The sequence below is a fragment of the Hippocampus guttulatus genome, chromosome 7, assembly GCF_054856545.1.
Source record: "Hippocampus guttulatus isolate MCC_2025c chromosome 7, RoL_Hgut_1.0, whole genome shotgun sequence".
NCBI classification, from domain to species: domain Eukaryota; kingdom Metazoa; phylum Chordata; class Actinopteri; order Syngnathiformes; family Syngnathidae; genus Hippocampus; species Hippocampus guttulatus.
This window is the reverse complement of record NC_141267.1, coordinates 22,810,387-22,831,329: the sequence shown is the minus strand read 5'-3', so window position 1 is coordinate 22,831,329 and position 20,943 is coordinate 22,810,387. Positions and strand designations below refer to the sequence as shown.

At 50.8% G+C, this 20,943-nt stretch overlaps 1 protein-coding gene across 1 annotated transcript in view; it reads right to left on the bottom strand.

Annotated features, from left to right (window-relative positions):
- gmds (GDP-mannose 4,6-dehydratase) overlaps positions 1 to 20,943 on the bottom strand; it is a 56,136-nt gene that overhangs the window by 2,490 nt on the left and 32,703 nt on the right. The window contains exons 8-9 of the mRNA XM_086115427.1: positions 12,288 to 12,406; positions 11,920 to 12,016 (exon numbers count right to left, since the gene is read on the bottom strand). Of these exons, the coding sequence (XP_085971553.1) occupies positions 11,920 to 12,016; positions 12,288 to 12,406 (216 nt within the window). The remainder of the gene's footprint in view (positions 1 to 11,919; positions 12,017 to 12,287; positions 12,407 to 20,943) is intronic.

The following is a 20,943-nucleotide window of genomic DNA, read 5'->3' as shown; positions in this document are numbered from 1 at the left end:
GACCTAACGTGGGGGGGGGGGGGGGGGTCCCAGTCCATGCTCTATCCTTAGCTTTGATGTCTGTACCAGTGCTTTAAAACTGGCAATGTAAAAGTGAGCAAAAAAATGGTTGCCAGTCCGCCAAGCTTGTTTCGACTGGTCCGCAACAAAAAAAAAAAAAAAAAAAACAACAACAAAAAAAGGTCGCGGGCCACCGATCGAACGTGTTTGAACCCTCCCAAGCGGCGCAAGCGAGCCGTGTGCCAGCAGCTTGCGATTGGGATGCGGGCTCCACCCCCGCACGCTGCGCTTGCGCACTGCTTAGCCCCAAATCTTCTGGCTGCCTAACACGGTGAAAAAACAAACAAACAAACAAAGAAAGAAATCAACATAAACAGACCAAAAAAATAAACCACAAAAAAAAAAAATGCTCGGGCCAATGTTTATTGCTGTGCAACTTTCACTTGGCGCTCCGACGGCCAAAGTATCAGAACATTTTGTCCTTGGTACTTCGTCCCGGAGAGAAAAAGGCTCCGGCGGCGGCGGGGGGGGGTGTTCGACCACCGCCTTGAAATTTATCGCGTCCGTGTGAGTAAGTGAGAGAAGCGAGGGAGGCGGACAGCGAGCGTCGGTGCTGTGTGAGTTATAGCTCAGGTTTCCTTCCCCGACTCCCCACGCAGCTTGGCCTGCGCACAATGTGTTAAGTGACCTCCGAAGGGTGGCCCTGTCATTCTGACCGGCGCGCGCGCTCCAATCCGCGCACGGACGCACGCGGCGACCTCCACAAGTCGAGCTTAGAAATCCAAAGGGGGCGGGGGGGGGGGGGGGGGGGGGGAGTCGTTTTGCCCATTTGATCGTGTACATACCAGGTGGGCATTGGGCAATATTTACTTGCGCCTGTCAAAAGACTCTCATCTGACACGGTTTACATCTTTCAGTTTTCCCAACGATGACGCTCTCATTTTTGATGACGACGGGAACAAAATCATCGGGGCTAAAAGTGCTCTCGGGCGTCTTGTCGTGATTCTTGTGATTCTGTTCTTCCCGCGGACAGGAAACGCATCAGAATTCCCCGAGTCAGCATAAAGCTGCAGACGGGGAGTGAGAGTGGCCGTGCAAAAGGAAGGGGAGGAGGGGATGGTTGGGGGGGGGGGGGGTGGGGGGGCGGCTCCGGTGACCGTTCGCCGCCACTGGGGTCAAACGGAAACAGACACGTCACAAGTGAAAATGTCTGTTCACGTGCCGAGCAGAAAGAAAAGCGAGAGATGTGCCAGCCTGCGCGCGTGCGTTCAGCAGATTCCCCCCCCCCCCCCCCAATCATTCAACACAAAGAAAGGCGAGCGAAGGAGATGCGCAGGAGAGAAAAACTTCCTCCAGTCTTATCTTAATTGTTGCATGCTCAGTCAAGCACTGAAGCGCCTTTGTCAGGCGGGGGGGGGGGGGGGGGGGCTCTTATGGCCCTTTTTCTAGCGCGCTTGTGCCGTTGCTCGTTCCGGTCCAGTGCCCTTGTTAGCACCCATTCTTTATTTTTCCACTGACAAAGTTCTGCTGCTTGAAACGGGTATTTAAGGTGGCTCCAATTACTTGTCGGGCCAGCCTCGAACACCAACTTTCCACCCCCCCTCCCCCAAAAAAATAAAATTGACACTCGTTGGACGCCAGGGGCGGTGCTGCGCTAAGTCGGTGTTGAACAAGTTCTTAGGAAGAGCACGTTTGGTGTGTTCCAACCACAAAAGGGCCAAGCAGGAGTCACGTCATGAAGCAAAGCGTCCAAACATCGCTTGCTTACGCCGACGTTTACCCAAGAGCGCCTGCGCTATTCATCATAAGATGAAGAATAACAATGCGCTGTTCGCGTCGATTACATGAGGTCGTAAATAACAGTCAGGGACAAGCGATCGGCTTATCCTTCTTAACTCATTCAGTACCAGCCAATTCTGGACCAAGTCTGAAAAGACGTTTAAAAACGTCTTTGGGAGTGAATGAGTTAATCATCGAAGATGATTAGGAGTCAAAGATTGCGTGCTTTTCGGCCACATCGATCGGAAGGATTTATGAAATGAATACCTGGACCATTAAAAGAATGGGTGAATTCTGCATGGGGGGTCACATCTCAAGCCCCCCCCCCCCCGCCCCTGCAAAGAAGTCGTAAAATAATTTGCCGAGGGAAGAGACGACACCACCCCCGGTACACGCGGCGGCACCTCTTGCATTTCCTCTTGGAGCAGCATTCCTCGCGTTATCGGCCTCACAAATCGGCTGCTCTCGTCGTGCCCAAACAGGGAGAGCCAGAAAGTGACGGCCAGGAGCTCCGGCATGAGAGCCGGCCCACAGTCGCTCCGCCGCCGAGACTCACAGTGTTTCATTGTGCGCTGGCTGATGATGAAATGATAAGGCCGAGAGAGAAGGAGGAGGAGGCGGAGGAGGGGGGGGGGGGGGGGGGGGGAAACAAAAAACGTTCAACACCTCGGAGGAAGCGTCCGCGAAGGCCTGCTCGCACAAAGTCGAGGGCACGAAAGACGGACGGCTCTTCCAGATGACCAAACGAGTCCATCTTTCAAACGCTGACGTAAAACAAACAAAACGTCAAGCGCGAGTTACTCTCTCAATTAAACACATTTAAAAAATATATGTACTGTATATCGAAAAAAAAATCTGTCATCATTTCCAGAGACAAACAGTCTGTGAGAAGGATTTTGAAATGTGAACGTTACGGGGTTGGAAACGTCGTAAACGGCGTGACGTTGAAACAAGGTTCAGCTGTGAAAAAAAAACAACAACAACAAATTCTTGTAAACTTCCAAATAGACGTCGCATTGGAAGCAGTAAGTCATAAACGGTGGCATTGTCGACTGACTTCCACGGGAAAGGGGGGGGGGGGGGGGAGACGGTGAAAGTGGCAGGCGGACGCGCCGGGCCCTCTCAGTAGTTGACGTGCACTCAAGACAGCCGCCGAGGAAGAAAAAGGACTGCCTGCAAGAGGCATCCCAGAAATGTATTCATGTCAAGTATTCATGCATTTGGCGGCACGACTCCGAGCGACGAGGCGTTTTCCCGCCGGCGCCGAGTGTCGCAAGAGCGACGGACATGAAGCTTGAACAACATGACAGACAAACGAGTCCTGCCAAAGATGAAATAGAACGAGCGGGAGCGATCGCGGAGTGAGCAGAGAGCGCACCGATGAAAAGAGAAGAGAAAAAATAAAAATGCAACAAAGCCGCCTTCGGGTTACGGGAAGAATGTGGTGGTGGTGGTGGTGGGGGGGGGGGGGGGGGGTCCTCACATCAGGATGAATGACACCGTCAGGACAAAAAGTCAAGGGAAGAAACTGGAGGGGGGGGGGGGTCACACCACATTAACCTTTCTCGACGTGCGCGTACAATGAAATTTTTTCGTACATGTTGGCGAATTCGCAGAACTTCAATGCACATCCGGGATCGGCGATCGGATTGGCCGCCCGAGCGCGGGTGCCGCCCAGGATACAAAATTGAGCCTCCACACGGGCATGCTTGGATGAGTTTGACGTGGAAGCACTTGAGAGGCGTGACCCGAACCCCAACATCCACTTTTGGAATGAACTAGGAGCCAAATTGTCAGCCGGGCCCTCTCTTCCGACCTCTGACCTCACAAATGCTCTTCAAAGAAATTTTGACCGGCACGATTACAAATCTTGCCGAAAGGTTGGACGGACGCCCGACGTCGAGCGAACGCGGACTTTTCGCACCCCGATCGCTCGGCGTGACACTCGGGTCGCTCCGCGGCCAAATCCGGCCGGCCGACGGCAGCCGGCCGAGGAGTCGGGCCTAATCTGCCGGGAGGGAGTCGGGCTTTTCTCCCTCACCCTTGTCAGTCATTCTTTCCTTCCCTCCTCGTCTCTCTCGTCACGCTTAAGCGAGCCGATAGCGCAGGAATCCTGGCCCGCGATCCGGCTCCCTCGCTATCTGTCGGCCAATTACCGGAAGGTGTGCAGGATGCGCCAATCCATCACGCCACCGACATCGGCGTCCGAATAACGGCAAATCCGCTCGACGCGGCAACAATCGGGCTCTCCGATGGCTGGCGGTTGCCGCTTGCTGCCCGGGGCCGGTTCCGCTCCGACGGCGGGAGGAAACTCCTTCAGGAAATACCAGACTGCCAGACACACGCATGCGCCGCCAGCTCTCGTTCTCAGACAGGCGGGCGAAAGCCGCTCGGAAAAAAAAAAAAAAGGCCTGCGATCCACAAGTCCGGCACGCGGAGCCTCCCGACTCCCGAAAGGAGCCATCGTCCTTTCTCGTGCTCTAGAAAATAGCTTGCAATCTGCGGTTGGCGATTAGAACCGCTTCACCCAAAACAAAAAGGTGCATCCAAAAAAAACAACAAAAAAAAACAAAGAATGGGCCCGCGATTCCAAACGGACGAGACGAAATTGGCTCGCATGTGGAAATGCGGGGGGGCCTTCGACCAAATATGCTCATTCGCGCGTCAGGCGTTCACGAGTGCGGCTTGGCCGGCGGAGCTGCCGGCGTGTGTTGCGATAACGCGTCATGAGGTCAGATGGCGATGCGCCTCATCGTGTCATCGTGCCGCATGCATTGCAATCATCGGACACCTTTGCTACTACGATTCTTCGAGCCGGCGTGCAATTTGTGGAGACGCTGGACGTCAATGGGGAAGATGTGAAGGGATGCAGAATGTGAGACGTGGAGGCGGGAATGCTTTGAATTTGTCACGAAATGTTCGACGCGCCTCTTCAATTTGGCCAATTGTATTGGGAAAGGCGGCACGAGCTCGCATGTTCTCCCCGTGCCTGCGTGGGTTTTCTGCGGGTAATCCGCTTTCCTCCCGCATTCCAAAAACATGCGTGGCCACTCTTAAAAAAAAAAAAAAAACTGTCCCGAGTTGTGAATGTGCACCCTGCAATTGGCCGGCAACCAGTTGAGGGTGTCCCTCCGCCTCCGGCCCGAAGACGGTCGGGATCGGGCTCGGCTCCGGCACGCCTGAGGGTAAAGCGGTTCAGCTAATCGATGGCTACATTGGGAAAAATGAGCAATTTGTGAGGATTTTACGAATGCTTTTGAGAAGTCTGCCATTATAAACAAGTAACCCAGATTCAAACCTGAAAGACGGAACTCCCTCCATTCAAGTTCAAAAGGCTGCAGCTCCCCCCCACCCGATCGGCATTGCCGGTCAGCCGCTCATCAAATTCCCGTTTTACAGTTCGGTCTGATCTAGGGTCTCCGTTTATGCGCGCGCAGCCTTGTCGGTGAACCCCGGGAAGTTGTAATCAGCGGCGCGACGTGGCTCCCACCTTTCCTTTTCCCTCCTGACCTCCTCTACCCCCGCCGCCCCCCCTTCTTCCCTTTGCAATAAAGATAGCGGGATCACGTTACAGAGCGCAGGTCAGAGGTCAATCCCATTCTTTTTTTTTTTTCGAGCCTCTCCGTCCCGTTTGTCTTCCAGATCCTCTCCCAGGGGTGAAAGCCGCCCATCACCTAAATTCACATCAGCTGGCGCGTGACCAAGGGAGCGCTGGCGGCCGGAAACTCTCCATCTTCCAAGCCGCACCAGATAGCCTCTTTCTTCACCCGCGTTGGCTTATTTCGTGCCCCCTCGACAGACAGTTGGGTGATCCCATCGCCCGTTCGCTCGCAGCAAAAACGTAGCCGACCACGTTGAAAAGATCGGATTGGCATACATCGCGATAGATGTTGCGGGCACCTCAAATCGGGCGTTGGTGGAATTTGCTCAGCGCGGCGTCCGATTTAGGTCGACGATATATTTAGCTTGCGCTCACTATTGTCAGCATGGCTCGGTTGGTTGGTTAACGATTGCGATTGTTGTGATTGTGCAGTTTATTCGGTCAAGCGTGAATGATAACATCCGCGCCATGGTGCCGCACCACCCCAAAAAAAAAACAACAAAAAAAAACAAGCGAACAAAAGTCGGCCAAATCTGGTGCGGTTCAGTTGACTTCCTCCCAACTGCAGTCAATCCCATCAGAAAATCTGCAACATCTCAATTTTAGCAGATCGAAGACTGGCAAAGCCTTTGCATTCGCCACCTATTTGCACAACATTTCCATCAGTGTGTGTGTGTGTGTGTGTGTGTGTGCGTGTGCGTTTTTCAAATGCATTTTGAAAGCTCTCCAGGATATCTCGGCTCGTAGTCATCACGGAGAGGCCCGGATGGGCTCGGGCTCGGAAAAAGTCACATGCTCCTTTTCCAGCGGACGTTGCCAACGGCGCCGCTTCACACGTCTTTCCTTTTCACTGTTTCTCGCAAACAAGCGTGTCAGTATTTGTACGTTATAAAAGCGAGTCACAAAGCATCTCATCCCCCGGTTTGTCGTGCAAAAATCCGCATTTTGAATTGTCCAGCCTGGCCAAAATCGACGACATTTCGTGTCGGAACATTCTTTGCACTCGGCACATGCTCGAGCAGCCCCAACTATGAGCGGATTCCTGTTTTCTCCGTTGCTAGGAAGACTTTGTGACCAAACGGCGGCTGCTACTTTAAAAGACACAACTACTCTGATCAATCAAACATGACTTTACTTTGGAGTCAGACAATCCTCCATTATGCGTCTCCAGTTGGTCCAAAATGCTGCTAACTGGAGCCTTTGTCCTCATTTAAAATGCCGTTTTTATTTTATTTTATTTTTTTGTCATACGCGTGCTTAGACAGCGAGCGGTCCCATGCGGCTTCCCAGTAGGGCTGATGAAAAATTTTGGATCCCCATCTTCAATTGTCTGGCATTTTATGAGTAGTAATCGAGCGCGCTTGGGCTATTGCAGCCGCTCCTTCAACGTGCTTGCAATGCACGCAAGGAGCACTCAAAGGGAAGTTATGCAGACAGGTTTTCATCAAAAAACACACCAAAAAAAAAAACAAAAAACAAAAAAAACCCCCGACAAGGAATGCATTCAGCATCGTTTTACTGATAATATCGAACTGCCTCCGAGTATCCAAGGGTGCAACTGTCCTCGAATGAAAAACATTTGGCAACCGGATGGGTCAGGTGTGCACTTGCGACATAACGCGGCTGACCTCACGAGGCAGGTTGACGGTGCTTGCGAACTGTCGTTCGTCGCGCTTCATCACCGGGGCCATCGTTTCGCGCTTCCAAGTGCCGACGAAAGCGGCGATGACACGCCACACGCGGCGTATTTTCAGTGAATGCCGCGATGCGCATCCGACTGCTGGTATGACAGCCGTTCCGAAAAGAAAGAACAGTCATTCATACCGAAGATGAATACTTGACAGATAGCGAGGCGAGGTGCGTAAACGCGGCTATTTTTAGGGTTGGAGCCGAGCGCTTCATGACGAGCGACGATCGACGATCTGAGAAAAGGAACGGCAAGTGGTCTGGCAAGAAAGCAAAAATGTTGAGTTGCCCGGTCTAGCTTCTCCGCTTGCATGACCGCAAAGATGAAATGAAAACCTGAAGCGGTCAATCGCGTCGACCTTTGAGTGCGCAGCTCGCACCGCCGTCAGTCACGCCGGCTCTCGCTTTCGGTCTTTCGCTCCGACGTTTCGCACTCGCCGAGTAAGAAATAACTCGGGTGTGCAACGCCGACAACAACAAAAGAAGAGACCTGTCAAACGCATCTGAGAGCGGTGCGGGAAAATGAGGGCTCGACTCCATGTCTGAGTCACACGCAACGAATGGAGATAAGACGCTTCTCACTAGCGACGTGGCCGAAGAGACGTTGACGGACAGGGCGGGGTTGAGGAATACCCGAAGAGTGCATGTGAGGTGAGTGCAACCTGGGTCGCTTCAGTCACGCTTGCAGTGCGTCTGCTTCCGCTGTCCAATTGGGGTTCCCTCACGAAAACTTCTTATGCCCCCCCCCGCCCCCGCGCACACAAAAACGCCGGATTGCAAAGCTGAGCGTCGAACATTTGCGGTATGTTTTCATTTTAAGCGTGTGCAAATGCAAACGAGTTCCTGAAGATAAGTCGAGGAACTCAAGTGATGACAGTCACCACACCTTTCTTTGAGGAGAAAAAGATGAGCATCTGTTTGGGCGGGGGGGGGGGGCGTCCCCGTTTGAAGCGGCGGACGCCTTTGTCAATTAATCAATCGAGATTTGAGAGCATTATTAATGGAGGCCATTATAAGAAATAACTCACAGCTCAACATGTAAGAGACAACAAATGTCTCCGCTTGAGAACAACCCCCCCCAAAAAAAAAACGTCAATGGTGATGCTGTTGGAAGGATGCTTTTTTTTTTCGATTTATACGACACAGGAAGACAAAGTTGGATTGTTTTTCCCGTCTCACAGTCAGGTAATCTTGCCTGGAGGGGCATTCCGGGCCTTCCCCCCCCGCCCCCCTCCCCTATCCCCACCCCTGCATCCATCGTACTGCTCAGACCGAGAAGAGGCGGTGGGCCAGCAACAAGTTGTGCGGCAAATGACAGGTGAGCAGTTACGTGTACGCAGATGGGACGGAGGAAGTCAACACAGCGAAAGACAACTTCCCATTCATGGAGATTTTTTTCTCCGCATGAGGTTACAACCCCCCCACCCCCAAAAAAAAAAAAAACCCCGCTGTGCCTGTCACTCAGCCAGTAGCAGTTTTTGGCCTCAAGCGACACATGAAATGGAAAGTATGATGGCTGCCGACACAATCACGCACGCACGCACACACACACAAATGTTGCATTCATACTCTTGTACATTGACAGACTTCATTCAACAGTCAAGTTCGGATTGTCTTCTCGATGCAGGAGGATTCATATTCCAATGAAATTTTCTCCTTTGGAATTAAAAGCCATTTGGTGCAGAGGGGCGCCGCTGCTCGCACATGCACACGGACGCAGCGTTCGAAATATATTGAAGGATATACTGTACCCTTCCCGCATTTTTCGGACGATGAAGCACGCTGGATGATCAGGCGCGTTATCTATGTGAAGTATTGGACGGTAAATAGTTGACCGTCATTTTCAACGTACCCCGTTGACGAGGTTGTCGCCCCGATAACGTTCACATTTCAAAGTCGCGATCGCACGTCATTCATTTTCCATTTGTCGATGTCGCTTACAACGAACACCTTCATAAGGTCAAATTCATTATCATGACCAGATTTTTTCTCCCCCCCCCCACAAAATAGTGAGAAGGCCTTTGTTCCAATGAACCGCGGGCGGAGAACTGCCACTGCAACCTAGCTTATGAACGAAATGTACCGTGCGGGATTCCCCTCTGGTGATTAGCAACGTAGCAATGTTCATACGGAATCATATGTCGTAGTTGGTGGCCATTTGATGGGAAAAGCTGACAACGAAGTACCGTGAGAACGTACAGATTGGGTCTAGAAGTCCCTCTGGAGGAACAAGCAGAATGACCGTATTTTCCGGATTATAAATCGCAGTTTTTTTCATTTCTTTCATAGTTTGGCCGGGGGTACGACTTATACTCTGGAGCGATGTATGTGTGAAATGATTAACACGTTCTATCATTTCACATGTTATTTTCACATTAAACCACAAGAGGGTGCTCTAGGCCTGTGTTGATACTTTCCACATTGGCGGTAACTGATAAGAACAACTGACGATGACTCTGATGTAAGCGAAGTCGAAGCGGAAACGCCGCATCTTTTATGTCCGGAGTTCGCGGAGTTCTTTAAAAGTGACACCGATTTTATCCAATAAATTTGCGCAAAAATGCGACTTATACTCCAGTGCAACCTATGTATGGTTTATTTTTTTCTTCTTTAGTGTGCATTTTATGGCCGGTGCGACTTATACTCAGGAGCGACTTATAGTCCGTAAAATACGGTAACTCATAAGGCGCCCCGGATCGTGAGGTGCACCGTCCATTTTGGGGATAACGAAAGGATTTTACGGGTGCCCGATCGTCCACAAAAATACGGTCAACCTAAAAATAATCACTTCTCATAGGCAGAACTTTGAAGTGACACGTGCGATGTACTGAGAACAGTAAAGGAAAACCCCCAAACTCAATTCACATCCTGTATCGGCTGTCAACGACCGGAGTGAAATTTGGAACACGCGCAAAAATGCCACTCAAGAACGTTGGACACTCAAGCTCGACCGTGTTCAGTTCTGACTGAAACCCAAAGGCTGAAAGATCGAGACTGACAACTTGGCAAAGCTCAAAGAATGCCATCAGCGGCCATGTCGGCCTGACGCTGATCGACTTATCTATCGCTACATTAACAACAAATCTGTCAGCCCTTCCGACATACTTTCGTCTTCACATACCGACAAACGTGCTTGCACCATTGCGGCCGGTGCGCTCGCACGGTCGGTAAACGACAAGCCCGTCGCGACACAACCGCAAACAAACGAACTGCCCTCGCAAACACCCAAACGCAAGGAACACCTGCACGGTTGACGCAATTCGCTCGTTACACCCTGTTGGGCTCCGGAGAGAAACGAGCTTGTGCCACACACACACACACACACACACGCGCGCGTGCACACACACACACACATACCCAAACAAGGGGAGTGATGAATGACATACGCGACATATTGGCACGTGGCCTGAGGGCACCCTGCTTTTACAAACCTGCGCAAGCGCTTTTTTTTTTTTTCTTTCTCGCGCTTCACAGCAAACACAAAAGAAGTGTCTGAATCAGCTGAATTCTTTTAGCGTGTAGCCACACGATGACAGGTATTTCCACTTGAGGAGAGCAACAATGCTAAGCTGTGAGCCCGGTGTCATAAACTTCCTGCCGAAAGAGGTCAGGGGTTAAACGCTTTTCACTCTCTTCGAGCTCCAGATAAAGACAATAGACAATGGACGAGAGAAGAGAAAAGGTACCACCTTGACGCTCGGCCTACAAACGGAGACGCGGGCTGCAGCGGGGGTGGCCAAACGTTTTCCTTTGAGGGCCGCGTAGAGAAAAAAAAAAAATGGAAGGGCGTAAAGGGCCACTTCAAAATTTCTGCATAACACTTTAATACTTTGTCAACGCGTTTGTTTCGAGGCTCGCGTGGCTTTTGCGTACTTGTGCCTGAATGACTGTGCGCATAAAAAGGGGGGCAAGCAAACCGGGGCTGACTTCAAACAGGTTTCCGGGTTGCTGGCGTGAATCGATCCAAGCGAGCTCCCCAAATAACGCAACATCAAATTCAATATTTGCAATGTCCTGTTTTTACCTTTTGGACCACGTACGAAGAATCTCGGCCCAGGTGCGGACACGGCAGTCGGGCGGCCTGCCCCCCCCCCTCCCCCTGCACTAATCCTGCATCACTCGACTGAATCTCACTTCTAATCCAAATGCGCCGACCCTCTGACGAGCGGCACTCCTGGCTTTCAACTGAAGACCCGACACATCATCTGGGCCGCAACACGACCGGTAACCCGACACTCGCGCTCCCCAAGGAGCAGCCGTAATGCCCTTGGAGGGGGGGCAGACTGATGAGAGAGGGCCACTTCACACCTACAGCCGGGCGGACGGAAGGATCATCGGATGGGGGCTCGTGTCATTACTTTGACTCTCACGGCCGAAATATTCCTCTTCTGAAAAATGATTGCCGCTTCCGACTGAGCGATGCGTAGTCACGGCTAGAACGAAGGGGCGATTCCGACGGGCTGCTTTTCGGCCGCGGAGGACAGCGCGTGTGCACGATAAGCGGCCGGGATAATTTAGGCTTGAAAGTGCTCTGGAGCTGCCGAGTGCACACTTGGACGCGCGACGGCCGGGAATGAGAGACGTACAAAGAAAGGAAAAGAAAAGGTTCGTGCTTAGGTCTGTTATGGAAAGCAGGAAACGTGCGAGGTGATGCATTACACGGAAACATGACAGTTACTGTAAGGTAGCTAATTGCCCCTTCATTTTGATTTGTTTATTATTTTTTTAATATATTAAGATCGCTCTACTACTCCAGCCTTTTGTAAGAGGCAGCTTGGTTGCGCAATCGACTCCCGGGTGAGCAAATACTGTACTTTCCAAGAAAAGATCCCCGTGAAACGGTCAAAACTTACCACTTCGGTTGGCCGGAAATATTTTGGATTGACTTTGACATGCACGACTCCCGTCTCCTGGCAACAGCCCACCTCGTGCTCATCCTTGCCATTCCACCTGCAAAATAGGGCACGTTGCCATGAACCACAAAACCTTGCTCACCTCCCAACATGAACACGCGCAGACCTGACCCCAAATGGAAGCGGAAGGCTTATGCAACGATTTTCAAAGAATGACAATGATGCAACATGTAAAATGGCGACCTGATATGTGCCACTGTCGCGCTCATATAAGTCTGGATTGTATCAAGTGCGATTTCTCAACAGGGAATTGAACGGGGGTGGGGGGGGGGGGGAGAAAATTCACGATAAGGATTGTGTGCGCTTACACTATGGTCTTCCCCACATGTTGGAAGGCTTTTTCCACAAACTCCCTCACGCTGTGCACCTCCCCGGTTGCGATGACGAAATCATCGGGCTCCTCCTGTTGCAGCATCAACCACATAGCCTGAAAGAGAGAGAGCGAGAGTTTGGTTTGGCATCAAAAGAGATCTTTCTCCTGACCTTCGGGCCTCCGAGCAGGGCGCTTGCCTGTACCTCAGTTGTGACGTCACCATGAAAGCTCGTGGGACGCGCACTGTGGGAAAGAAGGGCCGAGCGCTCCCGCGGGCCCACTGCGCCGCTGGCACACATCGACGCACGCGGCCATCGGCGCACGCGCGCAAACCCATTTTCACACTGGTGACATGCTCACGGACATCTGAAAATAAACGCAGGGGCCGAATGCCGATGAACTGTGCCCTCCCTCCAATGATTACAAATCAGGGGTGGCCAAACTTTTTCGCGACAGAAAATTGGGAGGGTCACTTTAAAATTGCTCCATTTTTTTTGTGGGGGGGGGGAAACACGTTCAAGCCAGTCAAGAAAGCAATTGTAGATTGCTTGTCTTATAAAACTATTGTGGCCTCTAAAACGGAATTCTCTTTATTCACTACAGTGAAACTCCTCTACAAGGAAACCTATATGGGCGAAAATACCCCCCTAGTGTGAAAAAATCTTCATGCATTAAAGCATTCCCTGTTTTCTGCTACCCCCTATGACGAAAAGTCCCAATGTTGCGTAATATGAAATCCTTTTCTCTACCCTTGCCTCTCGCAATGAGGTTCGCTACAACAAAAACAAGCCTTCCGCAAAAATCTAATCCGACCTCAGCCTGCCACAGCGACTCCTACTGCTTAGCTCGGAAATGGCAACAGCGAACACCACAGTGGCGTACGCATGCGCAGTAGTACAGGAAGTATTTGCCATTGTTCGTTTCGGTCGCGGGCCTCAAATAGATTAGACACCGCCGTCGTAAACGGTGCACTGAGTCGACAGCGCAGGAGCCGAAGCCAATCCGCCCCTGTGGAAATGGATCGTTTTGCTTCCTGAATGCAGAACTCCTCCCGAGTGCACCAAATGTCTGCGTCCAAGTTCCACCGTATTTATGATGAACTCCATTAGAAAGCCTTTGAGAACAAGCGAGGGCCACGGCCAACAGACTACATCGGCTACATAAAACAAAACCTCGATCGAAAAGTAGCCTGCGGGGCCAAATGCGGGCGGGTCGGCAAAGCGCTGAATGATGCATCGCCTTTCGCAGTGATCAACAACGGTCGACTTTTGGCGCGTCGCTTGAATTGATGCTGGCAGCCACTCGTAGTTCGCTAACTCGCAGTTTTATCTCAGTGGCGATGGCAAGCGCATCAAAGATGCAGAATTATTGCGACATGTACTACTGTGTCTAATAAAGTACAAATGAGTCGAGGCTAATCACAGCTCGTGTGTATTTGCCGATGCTGACATTCGCGAGTGATCAATCACATACTGTAAAAAATACAAAATTGAAAAAAAAAAAAGATCGTTTGAAGACCGCGCCAGCGCTCTGCTTTCAATCGCACGTTTCATTGTGCTCAAGTCGAGCTAATTGCATCCAGGGGCATTTGGCTCGGAGCCGGCTTTGTCTCGGTCGCAAAGCGGATTGATGAAAACGGTCTGCTTCCATGACTTTCTTCGGAGCGCGCTTGACAAGATGGGTTCTTTCCAGCTCCTTCGGGATGTTTTATGTGGTGTCGTTAAACGGAGCAGCCGCTCTCTGTCTCGCTACAAATTTCGACTGTCTATCGCAGCTTCACAGATTGGTCATTTGTACACGTGCCTGGAGAGCGCAAAGAGAATTCAAATCAAGTCAAGTCGCATTTACGTCGATCGCAGGGAACCACAAAAAGAGTCTCAAAGGGCTTCACACGCCCGCAGCTGGCAAGTTTTCACGGCATCCTCTGACCTTAACCCCCACGAGGGCGGGGGACAAAGTCCCAAAGCGCCGCCTGGGGGGAAAAAACCTTGAGAAGGGGCCGCAGATGGGGGAATCCCGCTCCCGGGATGACCATCAGGCTGCAACGGATGCCGAGCGAGCGACATTTGACACAACATTCAAGTAAATTGTCGGGATTTCTACTTTTTTATTTGTGTGACAAAGACCTTTGCTTACTACGTGCTTGGGTCAGTGAAATTTGTTGCTGTGCTACAACCCGACCAAACCAACCGAGTCAGGAAAGCAGTTACTCCTACCTGAAGTGAAACATGCCGCAAAATAAGTTTGAATGCGAGCAACTTTAGGTATTATGGAGGATATATGGGGGGGGGGGGGGGGGGGGGTTTCTCAAATTGGGTCAATGGCAGCCATTTTTGACCATTTGACTATTTTTTTAGTTCTGTAACTGTATATGCATGGTACTAACAAACATGTATAAGCATGACCTAACAAAAGAAACCCTCTTCTTTCATCGGGAAAAAAAAAAGTACATTTGGGAAACATGGATAAGTTTCCTGAAAATCTTCATTTACAAAGAAAATTCAGAGTAAAAGAGATTTTTGTGAAGAAATGCATTTCAAGCAGAACTTTTGACACGACAGTATTTTTCTTCTTGGCTTTTGCGATACCTCCAATATCAAAACAATGCTTTGCGACGAAATAACAACATAACCTAAAGGAAGGCACTTGGATTGCAAAATAAAACCACCGCACTGATGCACAAACTAGGCATGAACTTTTCACGTTCTCACCACCCCGCCGCTGATCAAAGCCATCTCGCGGTGATTTATCAGATCAATCCGAGCGAGTATATATTCACTCGGGGTTGCAAGAAGGCAAACTCAAAAGTGGCCGACGAAGTTCAACGTTCTGAACTCCCCGTTTGATACGAGAGAACAAACACTGGAAGAAGTCTGGGTATTCCCGCGTTTAATTCTCGAAAATCGTTTGTGACCACAAAGCCACGTTTGCCTCCCGCCGCATTTTCCACCGCCGTTGGCTCTCGTGTTTTCCTCTTTCCCCCGCGCCGGGTCTCGCTCGCATGCTTCAGTAACTACCGCATCAACAGCTCAGAGGTTGAACCCTCGGCGCTGAGTCCCGGGGCCTTCCCGTCTGCCCGCGAGATGACCCCCCCCCGACCCCCCCGCCACGGGGGAACTCGGTGGCTCTTGCACAGCGGCCGACGGTGTCGACAATTTAGCGCAGAAGATGGAACCTTAAATTTAAAAAAAAAAACGTCCAGGTTTATAATGTTTTTTAGAAAAGGGCAGAGATGCGATCCGGTCTCGGGACGCTACCGCATAAAATGCGGCACTTGATAAGATATCAAAAAGACTTTTGATAAAACGAGAAGAATTTGAGCCAATGCTCACGTGAATAATTTTGCATTCGGCAGACGTGACGGCCGAGACCGCCGCTATCAAACTCATTCCAGATGCCCTTGTGCACGAAATGCACAAGCAAAGTAGTGCTGGAAAATCCCCGGTACAAAGCAAAAGGAAGCCCGCTGACTCAAATTAGGCCGCGCATCTGTCGCAGAGCGCACGAGCACCAATGTCAAACCAAAGTCAACAAAATAAAAAAAACCCGGTTGCGCTCCCAAAATCCCAGACTGGATGCCGAGACGAATGCAGCGCAACGTCGAAATGTGCACGGGCGCATGGCTGCCGATGCAATTACAAAACGCTCTCCGAGTTCAGCCAGATTACAACGGACTCGTTTTCAGCGTTTTTTTTTTCTTTTTTTTTCCCCTTGATGCACTTTCGGCTTTAAGACGAAAACAAAACAAACGAAAGGCAAACGTTGAAGAACGGCCACCCCGCCATCTGAAATCAGCGGAATTGGGAAAGTCGCAATTTCAGGATGCTTTTGAAGAAATGATCTGAAGACGACGTACAACTCTTGCTCCGATTCGCAAAATCCCCGGGCGTCTTTTTTTTTTTTCCGGGAATGGCTGCAACGGAACTGTGATTTTTTAAAAAAATTTTTGCAAAAGATTTTTCTTTTTACGTGCTTCGACACTTCGCGAGCCATTCCATTGTTTTCCCTTCATGTTGCTTTTCACTTTTCCAAGCACCCCTGCGCTCTCCTGTTGCGTTTTGACCAAAAAAAGGGACTTGTTGAATTAATTTCTTGTCAGGCGCAGACAGTCCGGATGTGGAGTCGAAGACAGATGCGGTTATATTTACGGTATGAGCTCAGCCCGAAAGCCCACAGACGTACGCGGCAGTTCCCCTGGTCAGGAATGACGCAGGAATGGCGGCACCTCCGGCGTTTGCCGTTTTCTGCCGGCACAGCTTGACGGCAGAGGTCAGCCGCAGAGGACGCTCGCACGCTCGCTCGCAGCTGCTTGCCGCGCGCAAGGCACCGAAACTTGAGCTCGTCACTGTCCATCTTCTATTTCACGCAAGCTGGCGCTCAGGAAAGAAGGAACTGAGGCGCACGATAACGAGACATTTGGAGTACTGTAAAATCCCGCGCGGAATAGGCAATTTTTTGCTATTCCGTCTCCTACAGTGGTATCACGGGATATGTTCAAATCCAGAAGAAATATTCTTGTCTTGGAAATAATTTCGACTTGTCATAAGAAGGATCGTTCATGTAGTCATTGTAAAAATGTTAATTCCGATGCTTTCAAAAAAAAAAACCTTCGTTCTTAGGGTCTACATGGCTCGAGTTTTCGGCACTTTTATTGCTGTGTAGGCATGTGAGCCGTTCCTACTTGGAATGTCGTTTTTTTTCCAGAGGGACGGTGTTCCCGTCCGTCCGTCTCTTTCGACGATCGCACAACGCTAACAAGAAGGCAAGCCCAGCCCGCCCGGCGCATACCTCCAGCCTCCCTCTTATTGGAAATAGCGGGCTAGCGCACAGAGGAAATGCCTCGGATATTCCCGGAACAAAAGCAAGCCTACGGAGGCGGCGGCTCGAGGAGGAAAACGATAGGAAGGGAACCCGTATTTCGGCAAAGCGAAAAATTCCAAATCAGTTGCGGCAAAGGACGCGAGACTTTCGGCGAGGTTTGGATTCGGCTCCGGGCGGCTAGGACACATTAGGAGAGAGCGTCTCAAGTGTGTTGTGACTTGTGAGCGGTGTAGACATGAAGTAGCTGACACGAGATCCCCCCCCCCCCCCGTCTTTGTGGGCCGGTCTGCTCGCGTGCCTGATGCGTGTGTGTGTGTATTGCGCATGTGGACGAGATGGCCTTCCAAAGTGTGCACCTGCGTCATATAAATCTGGCAGGGGCTTCCTCCCATCACGGCCGAACATTTCCAATGAGAGTCGCGGGGAGGGCTGGAGGTGAGGGGCGGAGACGTGGCTCCCGTACGTTGCCGTAATAGAGCACAGCTGTCTGGGCATGCGTGCGCGCGTGCAAAGAGCGCAGCCGAGCCCGTGTGTGTGTGTGTGTGTGTGTGTGTGTGTGTGTGTGAGATGGCGATCATTGAGGTTTCATGTTCTTGGAGAGGCAAAAAGGACCAGGCTGTTCTCTGAATTCAAGACATTGCCATTTGAGCGTACATTTTTTGGGTCTGCCTGACACTGTCTAGTGTTCCAAAACTTTAGGATTCAAAAAATGTGCCCCCCCCCAAAAAAAAAAAATCATGTGATTGCCATCAGCTGAGGGGTTACAAGTCTTCTAAATGGCCTCAACATATTGCCGATGCTTGATGTTAGAGGCAGGAAAGGGGCGCGGGGGGGTGGGGGGGGTGGGTGAATTTATGTCTGACATTCAGACAGAAGATTTACAGAAGTCCAACTTGTATTTTCAGTCGACAAAATCCGCTAAAAAGCAGTACACGGTACGGAACATACGTTTGTTTTGATTGGGTTGTTTTCAAACTTGAAAAGTCGTCAATGTCAGTCCAACTGAAAGCAGACCAAAAATATTCTTCTAAGCGAGAGCGCAAAACTTTTTCTACTCGGTCATCCATCCACACGGCGACTGCCGATAACCTCCAAATGGCAAAGAAGCATTTGGGAACGCCAGATTAAAAAAAAAAAAAATGTACAGTATATTTGCAGAGAACGTGTTTCGCTTACGGTACTTTTCGCTTCAGAAAACGCGACACAAAAGGCAAAATGCGTGCATGTGGTGAAGCCTGGCATCTAATCAGGTGGGGTTTGTTTTTTGTTTGTTTGATTTTCCCCAATCGCTGCAGCAGACAACAGTACAATACTTGCCCCCCCCCCCCCCCCCGATGGACATCATGCTTGAAGTCTGAGCAGTTTCCTGCTCTCTTGCGTCACTTTGACATCATCAGCTACAAGAAGGATGGTCAAGCTCTCTGGTTGATCTTCAAGCGTGGTGGCCAGCCCCAAAGTTCTATTTTGGAGTGTTTGTACACATCACGACGTTATGTAAGCAAGTATTTTAATTTAAGACAAAAAAAAATGTATGGCTGACACACACACACAAAAAAAAAAAGAAAACGTTCCGAAATGAAATACTGAAAAAAGAAGTCATAATATTATATTAGTGTCAATTGAAGACAGCATGCGAATCGTGATTGTTATCCAGATTGGCTTGGGTAAGAGCGGTAAAATGCATCCCGCAATTCTCTCGCGCCACACATGCATCCAAAAACACGTCACGGCAGACGCGCCGTACGCAGGGGAAAAAAGAAAAAAAGCTTCCAAAAATGCCGGGTGTTGCCGAATACAAGTGGGATTGCACACGCTTCCATGCAGCGTATATTCTAAAGACGTGCACGAGTATCCCGAGAACGGGCGAAGGCACAAAAAGCTTAGGACACAAAAGCAGTCTCGGCCACCAGAGACATCGGAAACCAAACCGCTGCTTGCAAACTGGACCTCCTTCAAAGCCAAAGCAAACAATTTATGAGTTTTGGCCACAAAGGCATAGCAAGGTACGTTCTATGCGAGGGACTGATGATGGATGTGAGGACTTATACCAAAAAAAAAAATTTAAAAATGAGCAAGGACGACGGGGGAGCAAACGCTTGTTCATCATCGTGGCCCAGCAGCAGGCTGCGTGAGGGCCGTCGCCGGTGCCTCTCTCTTGTTTAAAGTCTGTGGTTTCGCTCCGGAGTTCTTCTTTACTCCCGGGAAATAAAAACATTCTTGTTGGTTCTCCAAATGAGCGTTCTGGGGGCGGCCAGATGTGCAAGAGGGAAAGGAGGAGGACTCCTCCTTTCGGGCTGACTGGATGAGGGCTGGACGAGGGGACCTTCGAGTCGAGCTCCGGCTCCTCGAAGAAGGGAGAAGTGGTTGGTCAACTCCGACCCCTGACCCCTGACCTCAGGCGGGGCTACTGGAAGAGCCCCAGAAATCTTCAAGCGGTCCATCGGCACGTGCAGATTAAAATTGCAACCTTCGCTGAAGCGAAATGACGTTTTTCATTCGCTCAAAAGTCAAAAGTCACGTCAGGTGCATTTCTTGTGATTTTGGCTTTGGTCATTCAGAGAATTGCGTCAGCTGTCCTTGCGAGGACTTGCCAAAGGCCACCGGTGAACATCGAGGAGCCGCGCGGGGGGGGGGGTCATGAGATGAAGCCTCTTTGCGCATCAAGGTGACCCATGGCGGCTTATCAACTCCAAGAGGCCGAAGCGAACAAATGCCCTGGACTCACACGGCGGCTGCGGTTTGATGCCAAAGTGGCTCCGTCGCTCCGAGATTAATTGCGCAACCTTTTACACTAACAGTTGAGTGGAACTGTTGTCAGCCAGATAAACGGCACCGCATTCTTCTCGGCAGGAAGCGACTCATTGCGTTGCACTCCCTGACTTAGCACGCTAGAGACCCCCCCCCCCCCCCCAAAAAAAAAAAATCAATGCGCTGCCCTCATAAAAGTCTCCGCTTCCTGTCTATACAGGAAGCAGTCTCTCATTCCCTCGCTCCTGCTCTCGCGCACGTTAAGTGTGGGGGGGATTGTTCTGCCAATCCAAACATGTTTATCAATAAAAACAAGTGAGCGGCGGAGCGGGACTTCACGGGTCGGCGAGCCGCAGCCGAGCTCGCGGCAGGCGGCGCATTGAATGCGGCGGGAAGCGGGCCGACAATAAATAACGACTTTGATTGCAACGCATTTTTCCTTCGTACAATCGCTGCAAATCCAAACGTTTTGTCAAATTGGCCGCTCGCTGTCAACATTGTTTCCTTTTTGCAGAAAATACGCCCCCCCCCCCCCGCCTCGAATTTGAGCCCGCTACCCCCCTTCCCCAGATGCTGAACTCGCATTCAGGGTCGCAACGCAAAACATTTGACCTGAACCTTTGAACCTTCGAGATAACTTAAGAGCACCTTTCGAGTGCAACTCTCAACAGAAAAATGTAATCGAAGAATTTGGAAGGAATAAAGCCGCGAAAAAGGCAACAGAGAGAAAAACGCCATCGCCCCAACGCGTCCCGTTTTGTTTATTATTTCCATTCTCCAGCCGTCATGGGGGGGGAGTTGAAAGAAGCGCCGGCGCACCTGTTAATTCCACCCCCCAAGGTAACAGGCCTTCAAACTCTCCAGCGATTTCCTGTGGCCTTCGGGTATTGGATGGGCGAGCAGAACCAGATGTCGGGGGGGCTCTTGCGAGTCGTCTTCAGGCACCCGGAGCGGGTGGGGCGGAGAGAACCGTGCGCGGTGGCCAACGGGGAGGTCGGGTCAGAGGCGGAAGGTCAAAGCAGGGGGGTGGGGGGGGGGTGTGGACGACTTGACCGCCATGATCATGAAATGAGGGATGAAGA